General features: G+C 48.0%; 2 protein-coding genes across 6 annotated transcripts in view; one reads left to right on the top strand and one right to left on the bottom strand.

Annotated features, from left to right (window-relative positions):
* The window catches only part of Raf1 (Raf-1 proto-oncogene, serine/threonine kinase), a 62,016-nt gene extending 54,985 nt beyond the window's left edge, over nt 1-7,031 (top strand). For all 5 annotated transcript variants that reach the window (XM_010637973.3, XM_010637976.3, XM_010637972.3 and 2 more), the window contains 7 exons: nt 2,549-2,633; nt 3,164-3,340; nt 4,374-4,420; nt 5,569-5,687; nt 5,867-5,998; nt 6,083-6,217; nt 6,334-7,031. In XM_010637973.3, the coding sequence (XP_010636275.1) occupies nt 2,549-2,633; nt 3,164-3,340; nt 4,374-4,420; nt 5,569-5,687; nt 5,867-5,998; nt 6,083-6,217; nt 6,334-6,477 (839 nt within the window). In that variant the 3' untranslated portion in view covers nt 6,478-7,031. The remainder of the gene's footprint in view (nt 1-2,548; nt 2,634-3,163; nt 3,341-4,373; nt 4,421-5,568; nt 5,688-5,866; nt 5,999-6,082; nt 6,218-6,333) is intronic.
* Nucleotides 7,032-7,675: 644 nt separating this feature from the next.
* Mkrn2 (makorin ring finger protein 2) overlaps nt 7,676-27,317 on the bottom strand; it is a 20,776-nt gene continuing 1,134 nt past the window's right edge. The window contains exons 2-8 of the mRNA XM_010637971.2: nt 15,822-15,950; nt 14,968-15,149; nt 13,795-14,102; nt 12,603-12,817; nt 11,275-11,385; nt 8,427-8,571; nt 7,676-8,267 (exon numbers count right to left, since the gene is read on the bottom strand). Of these exons, the coding sequence (XP_010636273.1) occupies nt 8,130-8,267; nt 8,427-8,571; nt 11,275-11,385; nt 12,603-12,817; nt 13,795-14,102; nt 14,968-15,149; nt 15,822-15,950 (1,228 nt within the window). The 3' untranslated portion in view covers nt 7,676-8,129. The remainder of the gene's footprint in view (nt 8,268-8,426; nt 8,572-11,274; nt 11,386-12,602; nt 12,818-13,794; nt 14,103-14,967; nt 15,150-15,821; nt 15,951-27,317) is intronic.

Below are 27,317 nucleotides of genomic sequence, written 5' to 3'. Positions count from 1 at the left end.
CTGTTTTTTTTTTTTTTTTTTTTTTTTTTTTAGTACTGGGATCAGCTTGGATCCTTCCTTTGCTTAAGCAGGTGCCAGAACCACTGGACTAAATCCCTGGCCAGTTTACCTATTTCTAGCCAGGGGGAAGGAAAGCTGTTTGATCAATCAACAGAGCTAACAGTGGTTCTTTTCACTTACAAAACTCTTGTGGGGGAGACCCTGTCACCCCCCCAGCGGGAGAGGAGCTCTGCCAGTGAGGTGGGAGCCTGGGGTGGCCTGTGCAGAGTGGCATTCTCCAGGCTGGGTGGAGAGCCCAGGCATTCTGAGAGGCTTCTTGAGGTTCCAGAAGCTCCTAAGAGCGGGGCCTGGAGATGTTGTACATCATTTGGGTGAAATGGGTCGTGGGGTTTGGCCACCTCTGTCTGGAAAGCAGGGTAAAGACATTTACACCTGTAGAAAGAAAGCCCTTTCTGTGGTTTGAACGCTGTTTTTTTGTAAGGCTTTTTGTTCTTCCATCCCAGCAGACTGAATCCCTCTAGTGGCCATTTGGGGGATTGTTTACACATAAGTGAGTGAAGAACTGTCCTGCGGAATTAGAGCGCTAGGGTTTTAGTAAGAAGCTGCACAATCAGTCTGTCATGTTTAAACTTAAGCTGGTTGGCAGGGAGACCCCAGTGGTGTTTCCAGGACCCTGGCTTTGGTTTGCCTCTTTCTGAATTTCTTCAGGGATCTTCAGGGCACTGCAGGGAATGTGTGGAGGTAGGCAGGTTTAGAGATGAGAGCACCTCGCCTGATGATGGTGATGGCACAGGAGAAGACGAACGTGGCAGGCCAAGTCCTGCAAGTGGATGCAGTTCAGCAGTGTCAGGCGTGAAGCTGCTCTGCTGACCCTGAGGGTAGAACATGTCACCAAGTAGGTTCCAGCTACCAGGCACCTTCTGTGAACACTGGGAGCCAGGACAGGCACTGCTGGAGGGCCAGAGACCTTGGGGTGCTCTGGAAGTGGGGTCTGAGTGGGACCCCCACAGATCCCAGAGGGCTGTGCACACCCACTTGTGCTGCTTGTGAGAGCTAGGTGCTTGCAGGACCTATCCCTAGCCCTGTAGCTAACCTGGCTGTCCCTTCAAAGTTTCTGTCTCTGTCCCCTCCTTCTGTTCCCACTGTCAGCCCCTGTACCTGTGCCTAATCTGGCTACTGTGCAGACGCCCACCCGCCCCTCTGCACAGCTCCTGTCCTCTTCTCCCAACTTTGCCCTGTGCCCTGTTTCCCTGGAAGCCCTTTTCCATCCTCCCCACAGAGGCCCCTTGACTCACATCCATCAGAAGGAGTGGCCCTGTGTGCCTAGTCAGAACCACTTTCTGGACAGGAGGTGACTGAGCACAGTGGGAGGAGGCGCACAGGCATCGGGTGAGAGCCCTTCAGAACACACTGGAGTAGGGAAGCCTTGTGGCTTGGATGCCCACCTGGGCTACATCATGCAAGAGATATAATTTAACTGTACAGTATAGTTTGTATATATACATCACAAAGTTTCCTTTATTTTAAAAGATTTACTATAACATTTAAAACCAGGAGGGTATAGCTGGGTGTGGTGGTGCATGCCTGTAATCCCAGCACTTGGGAGGCTGAGGCAGGAGGATCACTGAGTTCGAAGCCAATCTGAACTTCATAGTGAAACTCCATCTCAAACCCCCCCCAAACAAAAGAATGAAGCAGGCAGGTGCCATGTAGGCCACAGGCTGGCAGTGCCATCTTTGTGCCCCAAGCAGTGCTTCTGCCTTGTGCCCCTGCGCTCACTGCTCTTAGCATTGTGGGATGCTTGGCCTTAGTAAATTGTATCGTGAGTGTCCCTATAGGGTCCTGATAGAAAGTCCTATCATGGTAGCCACCACTACAGCCATGTTGGTAACAGATGCTGGAAAGTGAAGGACAGCCGAGTGGGGCAGTTCTGAGTCTTGTCAGCCCTGGCGGCTTTGTCTCAGGCACAGGTGCGTGGTATGTGTTCATGGGGCGCAGGTCCTGGCCTGGGCTCCAAGTGTCCAGCTGCGTGGCTGGAGGCAAGCGTCGTCCACAGGCAGAACCAGGCTAGTGGCACTCATGCTGTAGCACAGCCAGGGGAGGGGGAGAGTGCACAGTGGCAGAATGCAGCAGCCATTCCTCCTTAGGGCGCTTTTTGGGAGTGGAAGGTAGGGCAGCTTATTTCATTATGCGTCTTTGATTTTTAACAAGAGGTATCTCTGCCCCTCTGCTGGCCAGTTGGTCCAGCGCTTCACGCAGATCCTGTCTTGCTGGGCTGTCTCAGGCCATGCACTGGCCCCAGCCCTTTGGGCTATGGGTGTGACTGCATGGTCATTGAAGCCAAACTTGTCACAGGCCTCAGGTAGGTAAGGATGGCAACTATGGAATGACTTTTTTGGCCCCTTGATTATAGAAATTTGCAGGTCTGTTTCGTCTTTTTAAGAGGGTAGACTGAAGAAACAATGCCCTATATCTTCCTCAACACACCTGAAAACACCCCGCAGCCCAGTGGGCCAAGCGCACTGCACTGACTGTGGTCTCATTGCAGGAGACGTGGCAGTGAAGATCCTGAAGGTGGTAGACCCAACCCCAGAGCAGTTCCAGGCCTTCAGGAACGAGGTGGCGGTGCTGCGGTAAGTGCTGTCCCTTGGGGTGGCCAACACGCTGGGGCTGGGGCTGGGGCTGCAGCTGCTGGTGGGTGCTGTCCCCAAGGTGGGAAGGGCTTTCTTTCTCCAGCACTTTTGTCGTGTGGACCCCTCTGGGCGCATTGCACTCCACACCCACCTCTCTCTCTGGGTTTTGGTTTGACAGTCAGGAAAAATAGGTCCCATTTCAACCTTTATTTCCAAGAATTTTTATAGCCAAGTTACTTTATACTGGGTTTCAAAACTTCAGTGTCACATCCTGAGTTGCTGCTCTACCCTTCAGGAGCTGGGTGGTGGGTGGTGATAGATTGCACAGGGGAGGGAAACTGAGGCTCATGAAAAGCCATGTTGCTGGTCAGAGAGAATATACCACTGTGGACAAGGCCAGCACTGAGGACGGTAACAATGTGGCTGAGACCCCAAGCTGGGATGTGGGCTGCTGCCGATGGTGGAGTGGACACAGAGGTCCGGGCCGTGGGACAGTGGAGATTCCTGAGCACCCTCTCTTCTCTTACCAGCAAAACGCGGCATGTCAACATCCTGCTCTTCATGGGGTACATGACAAAGGACAACCTGGCGATTGTGACACAGTGGTGCGAGGGCAGCAGCCTCTACAAACACCTGCATGTCCAGGAGACCAAGTTCCAGATGTTCCAACTGATTGACATCGCCCGGCAGACGGCTCAGGGCATGGAGTAAGTATGCATGGCTGAGCACCAAGTTGGTGGGGTGTGGCAGTCAGCTCTGTAAGAGCCTTTCAGCCATTGAGCGACTCCACGCTGGCCGGCAAGGAGCCTGTGGGCAGGGCATGTTCTATATTTCTCCATATAGGGGCTGGTCATGCATTACTCCCTTCAGAGAATGTCTGCAGGCATCCTCAGTGCCTCAGTTCCGCACTCCCTCTGACCTGTCCCCTCTGGCCCAGCTGTCCATGGCCTCCTGTTGTGCACACCTTTTTGGATCTCTCAAAATTCCTACAGCAGGTGCCTTCGTAGGGAACTGAATTTTAAGCAGTACATAGAATAAGTACCTTTAGAAAATTGATATAATTAACATAGTATAAATTTGCCATTTAAAAAGTGTGCAGTTTATCAGTTGTCACTGTCTACTCAGTGTTTGTCACTACTCTCGTCAGCCAGAAAGACTCCTTGGCATTCACTGTCTCCCTTTTCCTCCCTACCCGAGGGGCCCATGGCCCTCTCTTTCCTGTCTCTGGTTTTTGTGGGGTTTTTTTTTTTTGTACCAGGGATCAAACTCGGGACCTTGAGCTTTGGAGACAGCCAACAGAACCACTGAGCTAAATCCCCAGCCCATCTCTGGTTTTGCACATCCATGTAAACGGAATCCCAGATGATGTAAAACATGTGATCCTTTGTCCCTGTCTTACTTGGTTTTGTGTTTTGGGGCTGAGTCCAAGTAGCTGCATGTATCTGAACTTCATTTTCATGACAACTAATGCTCCCTCTTAGGGACGCTGTGCCATCCTGTTCCATGAACCGGTGGACTGGGTTGTTATGGTTACTTTGGAGTAAAACTGATGCTTTAAGAAGCACCAGCACATTTGTCTGTGGCCTCCCTTAGGGTGAGCAGTGACGTGGGCCAGGGCCAGCCCATTGTCACTCATCGTCACTCTTCCCAGAATCAGGCCCACGGGTGGCTTCATTTCTTAGTTGTGGTTTGAAACTGCTTCTGTCCAGCTGTCTTTAGCAGATTTATTTCCCTTCACAGCTACTTACATGCGAAGAACATCATCCACCGGGACATGAAATCCAACAGTATCCTTTGGTGTTTGTGTTGTTGGATGGCTGGCTCAGTTCAGCCTTAGCAGACAAGGGTGATTTACCATGAGGACCTTTGTGCTAAGGGGCACCTGAAAAGCTTTTTTAGGGAAAGACGCAAAAAACAGGAAGAAACAAGTCCAAAGGTTGATGCTCAGAGAAGCAGACCTCAAGGCTGACCTAGGCCCCCTGTACCTATGGCACTGTGAGGGGAGGTGTCTAGGAAATGTGACTTTCTTTCCTACATTTTTCTCAGCAGTAGTGATTTGAAAAGTGTTGGGACTTGAAGTACGCCTGTTTTTATTATACTTATTTGTAGTATGTGACAGTGCTTTTTTTTTTAATCTAGTGAGAAAGTAGCTATAAGCTACTCTGGCAAGATTTCCAAAATTAATACTGAACATTGTCCTTCAAAGTACAGTAGTTTCCTTAGAGATCATGGTGGTTTCCAAAGCTTTCCTGAGAGTTGATGTTTCATAGAAGAACAGAAAAGGCATTTTTCTGCTAAGGGGTGTGGCATATAATGGCTCTCCCTCTGGAAGGAGTGTGCTTCTGGGCGGGGGCTGAGGGAGGGGTGTGGAGCTGGATCAGAAGATAGGACTCTGGCTATTTTGGGTACTTGTCTCAGGCACAGAACACCTTCGATGGTGGGTTTTTTGGGGCAGCAAAATATTATACCATGACATCAGACACCACCGATTTAAGTAGGCATGAGTTCCTGGGCAAGGTCACAGTCGGACATACACTGCCTGACTTCTTTACCTAGGAGGGAAGGAGTTGCCTTGAGGTCTCCCAAGTGGGAAATTGCTGAATGTCAGCCATTAGCACTCAGGAAGGAGCTGTCTCCACTGGCCCATGAATTCTAAGGGTGGGCAGCTGCCAGGCCATGCTTGGCTCTTGCGTCACATGGAAAGTCACAAGGTAAAGGGAATCCCCCACCTACATGTAGAAATGGGCAGTTCCCACCCCTCCTGGAAGACAGAAACTTGGAAGTACTTTTCAAAACTTTCCAAACCTAACAGACAGATGCAGGGCAGAGAAGGCTGGGCTAGGGTTAGGGAAAGGTCACTTGTGAAAAGGGCCTTTGGGAAGTTTTTCAAATTAGGTTGATCCTTTTGAAGCCAGAGTTCTTAACAGGCATTGAGATATATTTCTCCACGAAGGCCTCACAGTGAAAATCGGCGATTTTGGCTTGGCAACAGTGAAATCGCGCTGGAGTGGCTCCCAGCAGGTGGAGCAGCCCACTGGCTCTGTGCTGTGGATGGTGAGGAGTCCGGCAGACCGGCAGATGGGGGCTTCCTGACAGCAGGAGGAGGGATCGGGTTAGAGTTGGTATGCTGGCGCTAACTGGGCAGATTGTAAGCCTTGAACTGGCTTTAGCTGCCACGTGGCCCTGGTGTCTGTGGGATCACTGCAAGGTGATGCACGGGTCTGTCCCTGCAGGCCCCAGAGGTGATTCGAATGCAGGACAACAACCCGTTCAGCTTTCAGTCTGATGTTTACTCCTACGGCATTGTGCTATATGAGCTGATGACGGGGGAGCTCCCCTACTCCCACATCAACAACCGTGACCAGGTGACCTGCAGCAAGTGCCTTTGCCCCCAGCTGCCTGTGAACCCCCAGGGTCTCCTCCCTTCGCTCACTGCTCTCTCTCTTTAGATCATCTTCATGGTGGGCCGGGGCTATGCCTCTCCAGACCTCAGCAAGCTCTACAAGAACTGCCCCAAGGCCATGAAGAGGCTGGTAGCAGACTGCCTGAAGAAGGTGAAGGAGGAGCGGCCTCTCTTCCCTCAGGTGAGGCCTAAGAGGGATTCGGGGAGAGGTTTAAAGGGGGAGGGGACCCAGACCAAGCACTGGCTGATTGATGGGACCCTGAGCTCCAGCTGGCCATCCTTGCCACTGTGTTTCAGATCCTGTCTTCGATTGAGCTGCTCCAGCACTCTCTGCCCAAGATCAACCGGAGCGCATCTGAGCCTTCCCTGCACCGGGCAGCACACACCGAGGACATCAATGCATGCACGCTGACCACATCCCCGCGGCTGCCTGTCTTCTAGCTGGTTCTCTACCCGGGGAGGGAGGGAGTCAGAAGCTGCTAAGGACCTTCTAGACAACACACAGGGCCTTACTTCACTTTGCCTTCTCTACCCATGTGGCCCCGGGAGAAAGCCAGTCACTGCCCTGCTGCCTCATCTCTGTGGGCCCAGCCTTCTCCAGGTGCACACAGATCTCACGCAATACCACGCTGGGCTCTGGCTGGCAACGAGAGGCAGGAGTGTTTTGGGGGAAGAGAAAGGTGGTGGACAGCCCAGCCCCGGTGTAGGGACACATGGTGTATTAGAAATCAGCTTCTTCACCTCTTGGATGGTGGTGCAGCGCCAAATAGTTTTGCACATAATGCACCAAACAGCCAGGACTGCTGGGATCCCGGCTGCAGAGAGCCTGCTCTGGTACTATGGAACTTGACTGTGGGGACACGTCCCCATGTCCCATCTGCCCTCCCTGGGAGCAGCCCCCTCATGCCGAATCTGTCTTCCAGGAGCTGCCCCAGGGTGGGCGCTGGCCAGCCCTGTCCCTAGTCAGCCTCAGCGTCATGTATACAAGGAAACCAGGACCCAGGTTTTCTTGATGATTTGGGTTTTAATTTTGTTTTTATTGCACCTGACAGGATACACGTTATCTGATTGTTCCTCAATTATGTTATTTTAATAAAATAAATTAAATCTAGGTTTGATGGCTGTTCACTCCTTTGGAAGCAGGCCCTGCTCCTGCAGCTCCACATGCCACTCCTTTCTGTAGCAGAGTTCAAGGAAGTGGCCAGTGCTCAGCTAGGAGTGGGCTTCACTTAGCCTAACTATACTTAGAAAAAGCAAAAAGGACTCTAAAAGTCAGGTAAGACAACTTTTACCCACACTTTAAGTAATGCACTTTATAAAACATATGGTAATCTATAGCTTTTTAGAAAAATAAATTCAGGTTTGGAAAAATTGGTTCTGACTTAAAATCAGGCAGCAGGCTTGGCATCAGGTCTTCTCAGGACCAGAAAACTGTCAGTGTGGTAAAGTTTTTACAAATTATCACCCAAACTAGGCCTTCCAGGTAAAACCAGATAGTATTAGCTGCGTGGGTTTAGAGCCTTCAGAATGACCACAGTGGGCAGAAAACCCCGAAGGGGAAGGGACTCCATTTCTTAGGCAGAAGACAGGCACTTTCACTGTTGCTGCACACATGGCAACATGCCTGCTGCTTTGGTCTGGGACACTGGAAGGACTCAGCGCAGCACATAATTTGTGTCAAGTGTTCTTATACAGAAGTCAAAATGCTGTTTAATGCACTGGGGAGCTTTACCATAGGAGTCCTTTTGCAAGTTTGTAGAATCCTTTGGTAAGAAAAATGAATCTGCTGCTTTAGCTACCATTTTACTGTTTCTGAGGAGAAAAAAGATCAAAAAGGACAGGAGCCAGGTTGCCCTAAAAGCAAGCAGAACAGTCCAAACAGTTAACTGGTCCCCATGAGGGGCTGCAGGTGCAACTAAGATATCAACTATAAAAGTAGTGATTGCATATGCTTAGTAGGTTATTTTATATCCTCCTCGTGTCCCTGGACTGTTGTACTGGAGTGGATGAGACCAAGAGCAAAGACAACCTGCCCGAGCCAACCTGGCAGAGTTGGGGCCTTCAGTGCCCAAGGTGCAGGGCAGCTGCTGCCTTCAGGGATCCGATGAGTCCACACCAGAAAGGTGCATGAAGAGGTCCCCAAGCTCAGTCATGTCCACGTCTTCAGTGCTGGGGACCTGCTGGGTCTCCCGGTTCTCGATGAAATCCCAGAGCCGTACTGAATTAAAGAACTGCAACGACAGCCACCAGGTGTGCCGGTCACTGGCAAAGGCAACCTGCAGGGTATGACCATGTCCTCCTGACAGCCTCTCCACACACTGTTATCAAGACGGGCAGGAGGACAAGCCCATAGCTTGGTGTCCCCCCTACATAGGTGGTCCCATGCTCACCCTCACTGTGCCTTCAGAGCTGAGCTGTTTGCGGGGCTTCTCGGGCTCTGCCAGCCGTCCGTCAGGGTAAGCGTGGCGGTAGAGGCATTTGCTTCCAAATGGGCAGGTCCCTTTGCCTTGCTCAAAGTATTTGCAGGCTTTTTTCCTAAAGGGTAAAAAGTGTTGAGAGGCAGGTGGGAGAATGTGGGGTACAGGTGGAGAAATGGGCCTGGATGGGCTGTGTCGTGACTCAGGTTGCATTATAGCTGGATGACAGAATGACAGCAGCTAGGGGAACTAAGCAAGGCCTAGCTGCTCTGGGGACCCAGGGGATAAAGGTGGGCTCTCTGCATCTGCCTACAGCCTGCAGGCACAGATACTTTTCCTTCTGGGCTGCAGTATTATCAAGGTGGCCCCAGGCCTAGGCAGCTAAGCCTCCAACTCTTGGCCCACTTTCCCTTCTCCCAACTTCTAGTGCTTTACCTCCTCGCGTGCCTCCTGCCTCAGAATTCCACTCATAGAGCCCCTCAGCCTTAGCTGGTCACCTCACATCCAGTCCACCTTTGTCCCTCCTCCAGGGTCTTCCGCTTATCTACTGCCCCTCCGAGGACCCCAGTCGGCACCTCCAGATACCTTTCACTCCAGCCTTGCACCACATGGACCACTGTTCCCATTCTAGGACTTCCTAACAGCAGCCCTGGATGGTTCCCCTGTGCCATGTGTTCTGGCTTGGGCCACAATTCCCAAGTTAACACCAAAACTCATCCCATACCCTGGGGATGCTTGGCCTGAAAAGACCCTCAGAGCCAGGCCCAGCAGCGGTAGAGTGTGGTAGTCTGCCCTGCACGCCTGCCCTCTTCTGGAGGGTCAGAAGACGTGAGAAACAATGCAGGGGGAAAAAAAGAGGACAATGAAGCTTTAGTAACGGGTCCACAACACAAGGGAACTACTTTAAAAAGTGACACACAGTTCCATTTTAATTTCCCTCCCCCTGGGAATTATACTGAAGTCACTGGAGAAGGGATAAAAGCAGGAAGAGCCCAGGGGGTGGGTGGGTAGGTGTGGGGGTGTGTGTGTGTACACACACACCTGAAGGGCTGGATGGCCAGGTGGGACTACAGGGGGAGGGGCTTTCTGGGCTGAGAGAGTAGAGCTGAAGGAGATGAAGTGGCACAGCCCAAAGGCCTGGGCAGGAAGAGGAAAGCACCTGGCCCATAAATGGTGTCACCTGCCCAGAGCTCAGAGCAGTACCCAAGCCACCTGCTCAAAGCAGCTCAGATGCAGGGCCAGGGATTTAGCTCAGCTGCACTGTGCCGCCTCACAAGTGCAAGGTCCTGAATTGGATCCCCAGCAGTACCCTTCCCCCAGGGCCAGAGACTTAGCTCAGTGGTGCTGCCGCGTGCCTCCCAAGCGCAAGGTCCTGGTTCAATCCCCAGTACCCAAAAAAAACAGCTCAGATGCAGAGAAGTGAGAAGGGACAGCTCTTGAGTATGTGTTCAGGTGTTTTACCAGTCTGTTAAAAACATCTGCACTCTCTGGGGGGCTGAGGCAGGAAGATCTCAAGGTTGGGCCCAGCCAAGCAATATGGTATGAAGAAAACCAGTCCTGGGCCAAATATTCTGATGCAGATAATCAGGATAAAGAAAATACTGGGAGCAACTGGAGAATGACAATCAAGTTCCCATCAGAACTGTGAACACTCGTTAAAGCAAAGTCCTGGGGAAAGAGCCCCAGAGCCCCAACCCATGAGGGCACAGGTGTGATGAAACCAGCGAGACCAAAGTACTCAGTGAAGAGAGCCTTCCCGAAGAGGGAAGTCTGCTAGAAAGGAAATCAAAGTTATCCAACAGAGCAACAAAGTGTGAAAGGCAAGTTATACCAAGCGAAAGGGATTGTAGTTCTCCCTTGGGACCCAGGGGCCCTGGTTCCAGGACTCCTAGACACCATGATCCATGAGCGATCTTATCCCTTGAGTGGCATCATTCCTGCATGTGGCCTGTGCACGTTCTGCCATCTAGATTATTGCTAACACAGTGCAGGTGCTGTACACACAGCTGTCACACCTCACTGTTTAGGGAACAGTGACAAGGAAGAAAAACTCATATGTGGTCAGTATAAATGCAATTTTTTTCTGAATATTTTTAATCTAGTTGGTTGAATGTGAGCTGTATGGCCCATGAGTATGGACACTGGATTATATATACATCAAATGAAAGAGCATCTATCTGGGCAGATACAAAAAACTTTTTCAGTACCAAGGCTTTGCACTGAGCTACATGCCTGGCTATTTTTATTTTTGAGACAGGTCTTGCTAAGTCACTAAATTACCCTGAGCCTGAACTTGCCATCTTTCTACCTTAGTCTTTCAGAATGCTGGGATCACACATGTGCACCACTCCTGGTCAAAAATTTCCTCTTTTAAATAATGAGTTTAAGGCAAAAGTTATGTTTTTTTTTTTCTTCCTTATAGTTTATAATATGCACAGGTTTATTACATCTGTAGTACAGAAGATAGTAATGAGAAGGCATAAAAGTTGGTAAGAAAAATTAAAGCACATACTGTGATACCTATAAAATCTATTCTTTAAAAAAGAGGTCAAGCTGGGTAGGGTGCAGGTTAGTGGCCCAATGTTATTTAATGAGGCTCTGGATTTGATCCCCAGCACCACCACCCCGCACACACAAAATGCTGCACATTAAATGGAATTCCAAAAAAAAAGTGTTCAGAACAGCCAAAATTGGGAACTAACTTGGGTATCCATCAGCAGAATGGATAAAGCAGGTAGCAGACAGCACCTGGGCCCGAGAAGGCAGAGGTCAGAACCACAGCCAGGACAGTGCCAGGGTCCTGTGAATTCCAAGCACTTACCCCATCCCCTGCTTAAAAGCTTCAATCAACTCGTTCTTTTTATTCTGATCTTCTACCCAGTACACACTTGGAATAACAAACTCGGATATTACACGGCATTCTGGACAAGACCTGAAATAAGAACTGCGTTAGTAAGGAAGAAATGCTGTCACAAATCCTGTGCACACACCCCACTCTGAAAGCCCTGCTGCTCCCCCAGAGGTCTCTCACCAAAGATCCCACAAGGTACAATCATCTAAGAATATCACTGCTGAAAACGGGTTCTTCAATAGTAACACACATAACCCAATTTAAACCTGAGCAAAGGATTTAGAAACAAGCACTTGAAAAGATGCTCAAAAGCAAATCAAGACCAAGGTGAGAGCCCACTTTGCACCAAAGCAAGTGTTGACAAGGACAGAAGATGAGGTGTAACATTTGGAAAACATCTGTTCAGTGCAGAGCTGCCTAGGACCCTGGAACCCCGTTCTGGAGCATACTTAGAGCCAAGCAAACCCGTGCACAAGTATGCACAGGTGTGTCACACCTAAGGCTGAGTGGGGAAACCCAATGCCTACCAGCAGAAGGACAGGTGAGGGAACAGCACTGCCATTCAATAGAACATCATTCACCCAGAGAGGGGGATAATTACTGATCTATTCTGCTCAGGGATCGCGCCCAGGTAAACACTTGTAGAAATGGGGTGAGTGGCTGCATCATAACAAGTGACTACAGATGGAGATTCCTGTAGGACAAGGGGAATGATCTAAAAGAGTGCAGTGAGGGCTACGCTTTTCTGAAAGCGTGTGAAATGCCACTGGAATGTACACTCTCACTAAAGCTGTTGTGCAAGCACATAAATGTGACTTTAGGCCAGTTACTGGACTCACCACTCCTGTTTCCTCCTCTGTAGGATAAGGATGATGGCAGGGGGGTCCCTGAGCTTGCTGTGTGAAGCACACTTGCCAGGACCACGCAAGCAGTGACCATGCCACTCCCCAAACCTGTGCCAGGCAACAGGAAATGGCCCCACACATTATTCCACGTAATCCTCAACCCCTTTTTTTTCCCTTTAAGGTGACAAAAAAAAAAGCTCACAAGATTACCAGGCAAATGGGCTAAGGCCAGAGGTAGGTCTGGGAGATGGCACTGTGCAGCAACACCAAACACCTGCTCTCTGCTGAGTCCCCAGCCCCTGAGAGGAACTGTCACCATCTTCAGAGGAAAAGGCATTTGGCTCAGGAAGGGCAAGTGAACTGCCCCATCCATGAAGCAGAGTTAGGAGGTCAAAGCATGGAGGGAGGTCCAGGGCAGAGGTCCTCAGCCTCGAGCAGCCTGGGCACACTTACTTAATGATCTGGTTTTCAAACTGCTTGGCACAGCGCCACTGGCGGATGCAGGACAGGCAGTAGGTGTGATTGCAGCTGGACAGGATCCCAAACCTCCTCTCGGAGGCCGACGCCTTCTCAAGGATCACCTCCATGCAGATGCTGCACACCTTGTCCTGGCTCGCCTGGAAGGCAAAAGCCTTCTCCATCTCCACCTCGAAGGTCGCCATGCAGACCTGCGGCAGACAGCAGGAGGGGCTCAGGTTCCGGGCTATCCCCCGGGGATACCAACGTGAAGTGGCTGCCATGAGTGAGGCCAGCGACCAGATTCAAGACACAGGTCCCTATCAGACTGCTTCCTGGTCAGTGTGGTCACTTTTCATTTATAGCAGGGTCAGAGAGGCCTGGAAAGGGTAACAGGATAGCCCTGGGGGCAGGGAGGCTATAAGGACTGGGACCCTGTCTCCTGGCCTCTAGATATACCCCCACCCCCAAAATATGGAAAAGCCCTGAAGCTGAGGCCGGGCAGTAGCAGCCCAGTCACAGGCAGCAGCACAGTGTACCCTGAGAACACACCACCCAGGACTCAGGCAAGGCCTTGGAGCTGGCTAACAGTGGGCACAGTGGGTTTACCCAGGCCTGCCCAGGGCGACGGTACAGCGCTTCCACACCACCGCTCCTACCAGAGGGGCCTTCTGTAGTGAAGCAGCATTTCATCCTCTTCACCTGATGTAATTTGCCTAACACCATAGCCCCCAAGCTTCTGTCCTCTTCTAAGCCCTCTTCAGACCTTCTGTGCCGAGCATAAGGCGTAGCACAAGGCAGAATTTCTAGACACTGGGACATGCACAATAAAGAGGTCCTGCCAACACTGTGCACCTAAGGGCTCCTCGCAGCCTCCAAAACACAGTCCTGCCTAGGCATGACAAGGTGTGTTTGTGTGTGGGGGAAGCACACGCGTGTAACCACACACATCCTCCATAATCCTGAGCTATTTCTGTTCTCTGAACTTGGAAGTGCCTATTCTTTTTTCTCTTTACTCTAAATGATCCAAAACTGACAAAATAACAGGATTCAAAAGACCCCTAAAAAGATGTAAATGTACCAGAGACACAAGGCAGGTGCTCCTGGCACAAAGATGGCCATAGAGACCAATGATTCTGTCCCTGTACAGTTCAGATTTCTTAGTTCATGTCAGGGGCTACAATGTTACCTTCTCATGAGCTCTCCTCTGCTCTGAGTCAAAAGGGTGCAGGACTTGGAGCCTGCAGATGTCACACATGTCCCCATGTAGGTAGACACAGGCATCCCCGAAGCGGCACTCCCCAGCTGCAGCGTAGGGGCACAGCTGCTGCTCGCTGCTGTAGGAGCTGCTGGCCTCTACATCATCAAGGCCACTCCTGATGGCGTCCAGGTAGGAGTGGGGCTTCATCTCAGGGCCAAGCTGGGGGTTGCTGCAGCTGCCTGGGTTACTCAGGGCCGTGCCTGGGGGAGTCTTCTCTTCAGCCAGGCCGGAGAGATCTTGACATGGAACAAAACAAACCATGCACACACACATGAGAATGGGTCACTGGCCAAACCCAACAGTCAGTGACACTAGCCCATGGAACCCACTGTTGGGAACAGAAAGCAAAAAAGCAGGCCAAAAGGGGAAGAAATAAAAGGATTGCATAAGTTTAATAGCGAAAAGGCAAAATACATACATGGTAAGACAGGGAAAAGAGCAAAACAGAACATGATACAGTGATACAAAAGAACACTTATTGCTGTCTGAAAATGTGTACACAAAAATGTGAACACATGGACTAGTTACCACTAAACCTGCTCCAAAACCCCAACCAAAGGGAATTTAGGATGAGGTCAGTTTGCCCTCTGCACATCCCACCCCCTCGAGCTTCCCCACCTGCAGAAGGACTACGGACTCCCTTGTTGAGGACAGAAGCTTCCTACTTAGGGACTAGAAGAGGGCAGCCAATGAAAATAACTTGTACCATCAGTGACTTTCTCAGCCCCGGCACAGCTCACTTCAGCTCTGACAGGGTCCTCTGTGCCGGAAGACATGATCCAGACCCTCAACAGGGTGGTACATCTGACACCAGCATTCAACCAACCTCAACAGCCAACAGTGAAAGCCACTCTTTATCCAAACATGCAGAATGAAGTGAGCAGCCTGATGTGGCCTACCCACTGTGAAGATGGCAATGACAGCATAACAAAAAGACCACCTGTCATGTTTTGCCGGGCCAAGAATGGCACTGAGCCCAGCACTCTGCAGCCACATGGACCTGGGGTGTCAGGGTTGGAGCCTCTCCACGGGAGAGGCCAGCAAGGAGCACCAAGGACAGGCAGCTGCATTCCACAGGGTAGTGGGGCCCTGCTCACTTACTCCGGTCTCTGAGCACCAGTGTCCTCTTGTCCCGACGCCCAGACTCTTGGGACGGTGTCTTCATGGCAGCCACAGTAAGGACAGAAGGAGGATGAAGACCCGAAAAGGCTGCAGAGGGCCCAATAGGGGGTGGGGGGCCCACAGCCCCCCCAGCTGCAGCCAAGGGCCTCGTGTGATCATACCTGAACAGAACACACGGCAGGCATCAGGTGCATGCTGGATGCCACACCCCAACCACTGCTAGTCCCTCAGAGTCCCCACCCATTTTCCCAACAGTAGTACAGGCAAGAAGAGGCATCAGTAGTGGGTATCACCTGGCCATCAGGGGAGTGACTGACACACCTGCTATTGGCCAATACACAAATGTCTGCAGAACACTGCTCCAGGAGTCAGGATCCAGCCAGGAGCTGAGCTAAAAGCATGCATGTGGATGGCAGGGGGGCCCTCACCACTCAAAACCCCAGTGGCTCATGCCCAGCTACATCCAGAATCCAGAGGCTGTAGGAGATGAGCACTCCCGCAGAGGCATTGCTACCAAGGCCATCCACACATCTAATGAGGACAGCACATCACCAGTATAAAAGACTGGAGAATTATAGTGAGGAGACAGAGCAACAGCATGGGCAAAAGCTTAGGACACATTTATGGAGCAAAAAAGCAAGATTTAAAATCTTACTTATTCATAAGAATAGGGCCTGAAAGGTGGCTTTGAAAATTAAAAGTAGTTTTAGGAACTGAAACAGGTTTTCAAATTATTTGCCATTTGTCTGTAATGTCATGTTCCTCTGAACTAGAAATCCCCTCATGGGGACCCACGTTCCACATATTCGGGAGCCCAGGCATTGAGTCCTTGCCTGCATCGTGTCCCATAGGCACAGCAGCCCTTCTGGTAGTACTTGCAGATGGTGGATGGCTTGCTGTTGGCCAGGTCATGTGAGAACAGGCACTGGCTGCCCTCCCGGCATACCCCGTGCATGAAGTACCTGCGGAGACAAGCAAAGTGTGCTGTTTACAAAGGCACCCACTTCTGTATCAGCATATTCTCAAACCCAGCGTACCCTGGTTCACCATGCAGACACTATGGGTGAGGTTGCAATAGTGCCTGGGGTGAGACAGTCTCTCATACCAAGACAAGGGACTCTAGATGGATCACAATGACTCCATGATAGTTTTTTTGGAAAAAAAGTAAATAACCTCACAAGTTTTTTGTTTTTGTTGTTGTTTTTTTTTTTTTTTTGGTACTGGCAATCAAACTCAGGCCCTTGTGCTTACAGGGCAGACAGTGGAAGCACTGAGCTAAATCCCTGGCCCCAACCTCACAAGTCTTTATATCAAGATACAGCCTCCTGATTTCAGACATGATAAATATGTAGAAGGTGAAAGTTATAATTGAGAAAACAGGGTTTTTTGTTTGGTTGGGTTTTGTTTTCAAGCTTATGGCAATCCTCCTGCCCAGCCCAAGTGTTGTGATTACAGGAGTGTGCCACCATGCCTGGAACCAGAGCTTTTAGAGGGTATGACTGTAACACAGTCAGACCTGGACTCAGGATCCAGCTCTGCCACTCACCATCAAGTCACAAAACCAACTTGCTGGCCTTTGCTACCTTTATCCAAAAAATGATTATACTGCCTACATGTCACTAGGTACTTGTGGCACTAAACGCCGTGTATGAGAACATTCTACTGAGAGGTCAAACGCTGGTCCAGAATAACAAGAGTATAAAGGGAGGTGTTCTAAGTCTATCTAGCTAGATAGAGAGTTGGCTGAATACTCGGGGCAAATCAAGAGACCCCACAGAGACATGTCTAGGCATAAGATTACGCATGAAGTCCTAGAATAAAAGTGGATTTCAGACTAACTAAACCCACTCAAATGAACCAGACACAAACCCATAAATTGCCCATTTCCATTTCCATGCAACATTCAGAAAGCAGCTACAGGGCTAGAAAGAGGCTAGGAGAACACTAAATATGTAGCGACTGCTAATCAAACAAGGGATCTTTTGGGGTGACAGAAATATACCAAAATGTACCTGTAGTGATAGTACTAAAAATCTTCACATTCTATACTTCCAAGAGGCAATTTTTTGGTATATAAATTATACTTCAATAGAGGTTTTTTTTTTTTGGTACCGGGGATTGAACTTGGGTCCTTGCGCTTGCAAAGCAGGCCACCGAACTGCTGAGCTAAATCCCCGGCCCTCAATAGAGTTTTTAAAAAGAAAAAAAGGAGGGCTTACAATACATTAACAGACAATACAAGAGACATAATAACTGGACGCAGTATTTAGTTCTAGATTCTATTCTAGTTTAGACAAAGAGACAACTGGGAAAGTGTGAAAAGGGACTATGTATGAGGTAAAGTCAATGACTGTTAACTGAAAAGAATAGATTATAAAAGCACATACACAATAAAATGGTGCAACTGCTATGGGAAAAAAAATTTAAATAAGATTTATCTTATGGTCCAGAAAGTCCATTTCTGGGTATTCATATGGAAGAAGCAAAAGCAGTACTGCATCTCAATATTCATATAACCATATTCGTACAGCAGCATTAAAAACATAGCCAAGGGCCAGGGATTTAGCTCAGTGGTTCCACTGCCTGACTCACAAGCGCAAGCTCCAGAGTTCGATCCCTGGTACCAAAAAAAAAGGCCAAAGATAGAAGCAATCCAAGTGCTCATGGATAGACAAATGGATACACTACCATTATAGGCATGCAATGGAATAGTACTCAAATTTAAAAGGAAAGACATTCTGACCCAAGCTATCACGTGGATGAACCCTGTGAAATAAGTCAGTCACAAAAATACAAGTATTGTATGATACTAGCTATAGAAGGCAGTAAGTATGAACCAGGGATTTAGCTCAGTGTTGCCATGGCTGCCTGGCAAGCCCAAGGTACCAAAGAAAAAAGTAGTAGTAGTACAGTAAGTTCTCATTTATGAATGAGTTCCTTTCTGGGAGAAAGTTCATAAATTGAATTCATTCCTAAGTCCAAAGAGTGAGTCTTAGACTGTCTTTCTGAAAGTTAGCAACTTGAATGTTCCTAGGTCAAGGACTAGTTGGTCTGAAGGTTATGGATTATTGTTAAACTGATTAACATAGGTCAGGGACTTACTGTATCTTGCTCGATTAGTTAAATTCACCAAGACAGAACTAGCAAGGTGCTTGCCAGGAGGGGAGAACAGAGAAAGGGAAGGTTGTTAATGGGTACAGAATTTCACTTTTGCAAGGTAAAGACGTGGATCTGGTCACACAATAATGTGAATGTACTCACAACTATAAACTTTAAAATGGTTTAGATGGTAAAGTTGATGCTATTATATGTAGTTCGCCACAATAAAACTTTTTAAGCCTGCATAAACAATATGGGTTCATTTTGGTAAAAACAAACATATGACCCCTGTAAATTATGTGTATTTAAAAACTTTCATATATGACTGTGTTAAAAGAGCGGTGATCCCTGAGAGTTAGTGTACAATCTCTTGTTTGTATTTTGCGGTGCTGGGGATGGAACCCAGGGCCTTGTGCATGTTAGGCAGGTACTCTGCCACTAAGCCTCATTTCTCTTGCCTCGTACAAGGTAATTTTGTCTTATTTTTGAGGATTTGTACATTCTAACATGTCTACCATGAATGTACACTGCCTCTCTTACACTAAAGGTTTAGTTTTAAAAATTATGAAGACAACCAATCTGAGGATGTGGTTTTAACACGGTATGTAAAATGCTCAGTACAACACCCAGCCCACAGTGGTACCTGTTAAAAAGAGTTTGGATCTGCAAGTCCCTCTCCTTCTCCTTCCCTTGCACCTGAGGTGAGCAGCTCTGCCCCACCCTGCCCTGGAGGCCATGCTGCTTTGCCCACCATAGGCCTGAAAAAGACAGAGGTCTCTGAAACTAAGGAAAGTTGGGGGACATCCAGGGAAAAGTAAAGACCTTTGGGAGGGTTCTGGCAAATCCTGGGAGGCAGGTGTAGTGCCACTGAGCTACATCCCTGGCAGTTCTGGCAGGCCCTGGCTAAAAAGAGTTAAACCTTTACTAGAGAAAGGGCAATTAAGAAGCAGCCTGGCCCCACGTGGCACCAAGACCCCAATTCACTCTGTTAAGTGCAAATAAGACAAAGTGGGGGGGGGGCTGTATTATAGAAAACTCATTTAGTATATAAATATACACACACACCTATACTCTCACCATGGTACTGCACTAAAATGTCCATGTGTCCCTTTGCTAACTGCTAACTGGGCCTTGTATGTGAGACCCACCATAAATCTTAGAGATAGCACCTTGGCAGGACAAAGAAGGCCAAATGAGCTCACCCAGGAATGTTCAAGTAGGCAATGGAGGGGGGTCACTGGCCAAGTCAGGGCCTCAGAGCCTGAAACAGCCAATCAAATTATGACAACTCTTAAGGTGTGTGTGTGTGTGTGTGTGTGTGTGTGTGTGTGCTTTGCCATATAATAACAGGGGCTAAGAACAAAGACCCTCAATCACTGGCTCCAGACTCCCTATTTTACTCTGACAAGGTAGCTATCTCATTTCTCTCCTCTTTCCAATAAAAGTGATTTTGTTTAAACTTGTATCTATAATTTTTTAATTATACAAGCTTATGATTCCTTGATAAATAAAATTCACCCTCATAAGACAAGACAAAAACCATGACCAAAATAAAGCTTTCCTCCTTTTTAACTGTTTCTCTGAGGGTCTTGATTGTTTTTTTGGCATTTGAGGAAAGCCACTGAGCTACAGCCCAGCCCTTTTATTAATTTTGAGATGGGGTCTTGATAAGCTGTCTCAGTTTTGGAGGTAGCTGAGGATATAGGTGTGTGCCACCACGCCTGGCTGTCAGGTATTCTGTCACAGCAACTTTCAAAAGCTAACACAAGCCCCCAAACAAATGTACCTCTTATTAAAGGGTAGTAAATATGTACACTGGCAAACTGCTTTATGAGTGCGGGCTGGCACTTGAAAATGGAAGAGACAGAAACTAGGGCTGCGTGGTGGCCCACTCCTGTAATCCCAGCACTTGGGAGGCTAATACAGGAGTATTATCATGAGTTCCAGGCCAGCCTGCTCTACATAGTGAGTTCAATACTGGCCCAGACTACACAAGACTGTCTCAAACAAACCAAACCAACAAAAAAAAGAAACAAAGGATGAGGGAGGTCAGGCTACAGACTTGCAGAAGGAGACAGATGGAGATGCCACTGGGAGGAGCATGTGTTAGAGAGTAGACAGACTCCAGGTACAGGTGAGGGGTAAGCAACGGTCCCCTGCCAATCCTGAAACACCCAAACAAGGCACAAGTCCATCAGGAAGCTGTGTGGAGCAGAGAGGCTTGGAGCACATGGCTCCCAGGACACCCCCTTGAGTTGTGGTGACACAGCCCATAGAGGGAGAAACCACAGGGAAGAGCCACTGTGAGGCTGCCAAACTCTTCTGTAAAGGAGCTTGATCTGTGAACCTATGTTTTAACTTATTAAAAACAAAACACATCACAGGAATTTTACACATCCATATAGCAGCCTGAAGGGCAGGTACAGCCTTGAAATGTTTGGTCTTCCCTGCCTGCCCCTCCCTCTGGGGAGCTGGCTCTGGTTCTGCAAGGAGGGAACTTCAGGGCAAAGGCAAAGATGGTCCTCCCTCCCTCTGAACAAGCCCATTAGGAGAAATCTACAAAACTAGAAAAACACACGAACAAGAAGATGAACGGTAACTATCAGTCCTGTTTAGTTCTCATTCCTTTATCTCATTCAAGACCAGCACCATCACAAGTAGTGCTTCAAGCCCATGATACATATGGGAAAGGTAAGGCTCAGAGAGGTAAGGGAAGTTACTGGCAGGCTTAGTGACAAAACCCCTGGTTTTTATAGACAGTCCTGACCTTTCCCTTCTAAAATCTACTTCCCCATCCACACCATGGCCCTGTCCAAAACACTGCACCTGTTTTCCTGCCACTAAATCATTATAATCTACTTCCTTTATGGAGCAGCATAAGTGTGGCTGATCTAAGAAATCTCATGTGGTCCAGCCTGCAGGCACCTGGCACACAGCGCACTACGGTGCTGTCCAGCTCAAGGTGCAGACACCAGAGAGTGAGTGTTCTTGAACATGGCTAGGAACATCTGGTCTCTAATGAAGTTCTAGGAGTGAGTTCAGAAGGGCAGAGCTGGCACAGGACTAAATGTAAGGGTATGCAGAAAGCGCAGGACCTAACTGCTCATGGCTCTGTCTGGACCCAGCAAGTTCAAAGTGCCAGGTAACAGAAGGGAGGGAACGGTCTCCAAGGAAGCCCAGCAAGGCCCATCCGGCCAATGTCTCCAGAGAAAGGGATCAGTAAACACAAGCAGTTGATGTACTGCACATCTAGTGCCGGAGGGGCCAGCTGAATGCAAGCAAAACACTGCTCTTGTCTACTAAGCAAACCTCTCACATGGCTCACCTGCTGGCCTCAAATGGAGAAGTGCTGACCATGCCACCTGACAAGCTTCTTTTCTTCTGGGGAATGATAAAAGGACCTTTATGTCTGCTAACAGAAGCAACTGCTGAGTCCACAAATAAGGAATAAACTTAGGGACTACCCTGAGGGATGTGGAGTCTTTCCAGGAGTACAGTTAGGCTTTTCCCAGGAAACAGCCCCCTGGCACCTGACTACCAGATCAGATACCATTCAGTGACTTGCTATAAGGCCAGGATGGGTTTACTTTAAAAACAAAAGGAGAGATGTGGATGTAGCTCAGTGTAAAGCATTTGCCTGGCAAGCTGGCAAAGTCCAGAGTTTGATCCACAACCCCCCCACCCCCGCAAAAAAACAAAAACATCCTAAGTGCATAGAATGCTTTTCCTGAGCTGGCCCGAGGCTAGTGAGCCCTGGCCTAGCACCTGGGGACTGGGCTGGTGTGGACCTTCCTGTATTGATAAACATTTGCCTTGAGGATGAGGAGTTGATGGGGCCTAAACTGTGAAACAATGTGGTTGATGCCATGTCCCTGCTTTCCACCCTAGAGTCTGGAATTCTGTTACAGCCAGGCAAGAGGGGGTCCTGCCGACCCACCGGGGCACTATTGCTGATGGTGTCCGCAGACACACAGATGGCACTGTCACTGCTGGGGGAAGAGTGTGCTTGATACCCTCTTGGGGAGGAGCAGCACACAGGTAACCTGCACCCCAGCCCTGCTGTGCCTCCTGCTACACCACTGTATCATCGTGATTTTGAGTACACCTGAGTCCACAGTCTTTCCAACCAATTTCTGGAGGTAGGGGTGCTATGGGAACTCCCGTCACAAATGATAATATACATCTAACCAGTATGATAATCTTTTTGTTTTGTTTTCTGAGGAGGAATCTCACCATGCTATCCATGGTATCCATCTCCTAGCCTCAAGTGATTCTGCTCAGTCTCTTGACTGGTTAGTATGAAAAGTATTCTTTTTGGTTAGTATTCTTTTTGAGAAATGCTACTTAAGACTGCAAAATTATTTCAGCTATCTTCAAATATAGTAATCTTTGATCTTTGAAGGTATGATTGTACCAAAAAACAAAACAACAGGCAGGTCGACATGACACGAGAATTAAGATTGGTGAACTCATCAACATGAGAGAGAACAGGTTCAAAATGGCACATAAAGTTCCACAAAAAAAGGTAACAAAAACTTCAGATGCCTACAGGAAAAGTAGAGACCAGAAGATTTCCCAAGAGAATGAGTGTAAGATACGAGAGGTCCTCCACCAGACAAACTTGTTGTCAGGCAGGCAACAGGAAGACTGCTCTAGGTTTCAGTGTCCTCCAAGGGTTCCTTTTAGAACTCCACCATTACCTTTTATAATTCCTGTTCAGAAAACTGGCCCTCCACACTGTTTTAATTATCCATTCCAATTGAAGCCTAGACTTTAGTTCTGCCAACCAGAACCTCTAGTCAGTTTTGCCACTTATAGGCTGGTGACTTTGTGCAAAACACTTACTACATGTCTGTTAAGTGACCAAGTGGAGAGTTTTAAAAATTCAAAAATAACCATTAGACCACCACTGCCTTCACAAAATGTTATATAAAACGTACTAAATTAGGTGAGGTAGTGGCAATCCTGTAATCCAAGTACTCTGGGAGGCTGAGGCAGGAGGACCATAAGTTCAAAAGCTCAGCATGGGCAACTAATTGCAAAACTTTTTAAAAGTCTGGGATGTATGCAAAGCTCTAGGTTCAATCCTCAGTACTGCCCCCACCCAAGTTCTATTTTTGCGGTGTATATCACCAGATTCCTGTCCCAAGCAAAATCCTGAGCACACCCTGTCTATCCTTCGGGGCACCTTTCTCATCCACTCAGGCATTCCTCTTCACCTATGTTACAGGAAGCTTAATCCAGGCCTCTTTCAGGTTGTATTTTGTGACACATTTCCACCTTCTCAGCCTTCTTTCCTCATTATCCTAGAGAGATGACGGAGACAGAATGGGGACAAGGAAGGACTGAAGAGGAAGCACACAGCTGAAGACTAGGGGAGGCTCCTAAGGGGTCTGCTACCCTGCAGAAAGAAAAGGACTTTCGGACAGTATGGGGAATATACATGGCAAAGGACATCAGGTTCACTCCTACCACACACTGCTAGCAGCTGAAGCTGAGGGCTGAGCCAAACAGAATCAATTTAGTTCCTTGCAAGCCTCTGAATGGTGTTTATCTCTTCAGCAAAAACACTTTTGCAAATAATTTCCAAATAACTGGGTAATCTGAACTGTCAGGGTCACTTTTCTTTACATTTTCCTACATATTTTCATAGGCTAGAATTTTATGGCTATACTGCCTGTGATGTCAGATCCACTGAAGGGGAGGAGGCAGATGAGCTTGAAGCATACATATTACTCAGAGGTGAGGAGGAAACAGAGTATTGTATAATGCAGTGATGTGAAGATGCTAGACGCAGGTTGTTAAATGACCTAGAGCAAATGCCTTCATCCTCCAAGTCTGTCTCCCCATCTATACCATGACTGCAAGGCCTGCATTTGCTTTGTGGGCTGCTGATGACCTCCTGCTCTGTTACAAAGACCATGCTTAAGTGCTTAGCCCAGCATAGTAAATGCTTTAAGGGTTGAGGATGGGGCGCACTCCTGTAGCATGTGCTCAGCATGCTCAGGGCCTCAGTTCCATTCCCAAGTCCACAAGAAAAAGGAAATGCTCTATGATGGTTTGTTGCTGTTAGTCTTTTAGCAACCCTAAGGGAAAGGTATAGCCAGCTTCATTTTACAGATTAGGGAACTGTGGCACAGGTGGCAACAGGATCTGAATTTGGCACTGCTCACCTCTGGAGCACAAGCTCTTCCTGCTATTTATCAGCAGACAAGATCCTCCATGTTATGTGACTTTAAGCTCAAGGCCTGTCCACCCCAGGAAACTGAAAGTCTAGGTCTTCAAATGTAAATCAAATGATGGAACCTCTGTCACTTGAGGAGATGGAAGAGGCGCAAGGGCCTGTCAAGATGTAGTAAAGGCCTGTATTAGGGCTTTGAAACAGTGGGGAAAGCCGAAGAGAGGCTCAGGGGGCAAAAATCAGCAAAGAGATTCCCTTTGGGAGGTTCTCGATAGAATGGAATGTCCAGGAATTGCAGAACTGACCAACAGCACGGCCACATGAGCTGCTAGCCTTGTGATTCCAGGAAACATACTACTAGAGCACCGCTGCTATTATTGGGTCTCAACATGCTGGTTTTTGACAGGCATCTATCTCTTAGAAGGACATAATGCACTTCAGGATGGAAGTAAAATTGCTCCGCTGACATTCAGCCTAAGAAAGTAATCATATCTCAGAGTCAGGAAAACAAAACTTTGCAGCCTGAGAAACCAAGAAAAGAGCTAAGCACTCAGCTTCTACCTAGACCTACAAATAAATCAGACCTTGAATATTTTCTGCGAGTTATCAATGTCTGGGTAAGGCTTCGGTGAATAAGATAATGAATGAAATGCCACCACGAACTCACTATATAAAGCTTGGTACTCTTGGTAATACTGCAATCTTTTCCACTCAAATACCTTTTCTGCTTTTTTACTTGGCCAGGCCTGGTGCTTCACATCCTTTTACATTTCTTTTCTTTTCTGTATGTTTTTGTGTTGCTCTTTCAGTTCTGCAGTAAACAACTAATATTCCCAAACTTACATGGAGGCCTTAAGTCTACAAAAGCATGAACTCCGATGTCACACTTCTGCTACCTGGAAGCTGTAAAACCTTGGGGAAGACTGTCAATGGTGAGGCTCAGTGACATGATCTGTGGGACACATCTAACAGGTTGAAGGGTTACATAGTACACCTGACAAAACACCTCAAAGAAGCCCCAGGACACTGTAACATGAACTAATGCTTGAACAGAAGCCATCCCTTCCCAACATTCCAACTCACTCTTAGTTTATATGTAGTAATACCCTACTACAGTGGTGGCCAACCTATGGTGCACGTGTTATTGTGTTTTTCTTTGAAAACAAAAGATGTTAGTATACAGATGTTTTTTCTAAACTAAAACCTCAGTATTCAGGTTTAATTGCAGTGTTGGCACTTTGTGATAAATAAGTGGGTTTTGGGTTGAAATTTGGTACCTGGTCTCTAAAAGGGTACCCTCAGTATAGGTTTAATTGCAGTGTTGGCACTTTGTGATAAATAAGTGGGTTTTGGGTTGAAATTTGGTACCTGGTCTCTAAAAGGGTCACTATCACTGTACTACAGTATCATCTGGTTTGGGAAACAGAATTAAAGCTCTCAGGTCAAGCTATCTCCAGGTGCAAAAGAACAACAACAACAACAAAAATCAAGATGTGATTTAAATTCCTGTTACTGCACTAAGATGCAAAATTTTGATTAAGCCTCAAGTTTTTCTCAGCACTTTCCTTATCTGTAAAATGGGATACTACACTACACTGAGATTCAATTCCAGAGCAGAACATAAATTGCACCATTTTGTGGACACATCTTAGAAGCAGGTATGGGAACAGAAGAATTAAGCCTCAAAGCAAGTCAGATACAGATTATCTAGAATCTGCTTTACAATGCACAATGGCCTAGGAACACTCACCTCAAGAAAGAAAACTATATAAACAAAAATTAAAATAAATTCACATACAAACAGGTCTTCACAAAAGACTTTCTAACACAAATAACCTAATAAAAGTATTTTTACAGATACTAATTGTAACGTGTTTTTTCAGTACTGGGACTGAACCCAGGGCCTGTGCATTGAGCCACCCCATGACCACACAGCGTTTAATTTTGCAAAAGGGCCTAAATCGTGAAATTGCCCAGGCTGGGCTTGAGCTTATGATCCTCCTGCCTTAGATTTCTAAACTGCTGATATTACAGGCATGTCACAGGCTCACACCACCACACCCAAATCTAATGGGAAATTTGACAATTGCTTAGCATCAGCCTGGGCCTTTGGTTAAAACTGGCTCAACGGAAAAGCGGGCGTGATGATGCACGCCTGTAATCCCAGCACTTGGGAGGGTGAGGCAGGAGGATCACTGTGAGTTCCAGACAAGCCTGGGCTGCATAGTGAGTTCCAGGTCTGTCTCAACTACATAGTGAGACCCTGTCTCAAAACACACACACACACACACACACACACACACACACACACAACTGGCTCAGTTAATATCTAACACTAACAAAACTCTATCATTTCTCAGTCATTCACACCAAAGAAGAGAGTTAACAAAGATACTTAGAAATATTGCCCAGGCACGTTTTATTGAAACCAACTAAATAAAATTGGGGGCAGGTTTAATATTCTTTATCCAAAATGCTTTGAGACATTACGTGTGTTGACTTTCGTATGTTTTCAGATTTTGGAATATTCCCAGATGCTTAGAGGATGTGGCCTAAGTCTACAACAAAATTCATCATGTCTTATACTTTACATGCATAGCCTGAGGGTAATTTTGCACTACATTTTTAGCAGTTTTGCCCACGAAACAAACTTTCCTGGTGTGGAATTTTCCACTTGTGGCGTCGCGTTGGCGCTCAGGACGTTATAAAAGGGTTTTGAAGCATGTCATGGTTTGGATTTCCAGGCGGGGGACGCCCACCCTGTACTCCACACGTATGGTCCATGGACCTGCGTCCCGGGCGAGTGACCACGGCCGCCGGTAACAAACCCACCCTCAGGGCTCCCAGAGAGTCAGCAAGATTCAGGCCATCGCGGGAGCTCCCTCGGGTTCGGCTCCCTGCCTGAGAAAAGGATAGCGGCTGGCGTTCACTGCGAGGACAGCGACGGTGCCTACAGAGCGGGCGCCAGCTCGGCTGCCCGGCCAGGGACCGCACAGGGAGACCCCTGGAGCCCAAGCCCGAGACTCAGCTACCCCGAGACCTCAAGCTC

This window comes from Fukomys damarensis, unplaced genomic scaffold, assembly GCF_012274545.1.
Source record: "Fukomys damarensis isolate Sample0158 unplaced genomic scaffold, DMR_v1.0_HiC HiC_scaffold_37, whole genome shotgun sequence".
NCBI lineage: Eukaryota > Metazoa > Chordata > Mammalia > Rodentia > Bathyergidae > Fukomys > Fukomys damarensis.
This window is presented reverse-complemented; position numbering and strand designations above follow the sequence as displayed.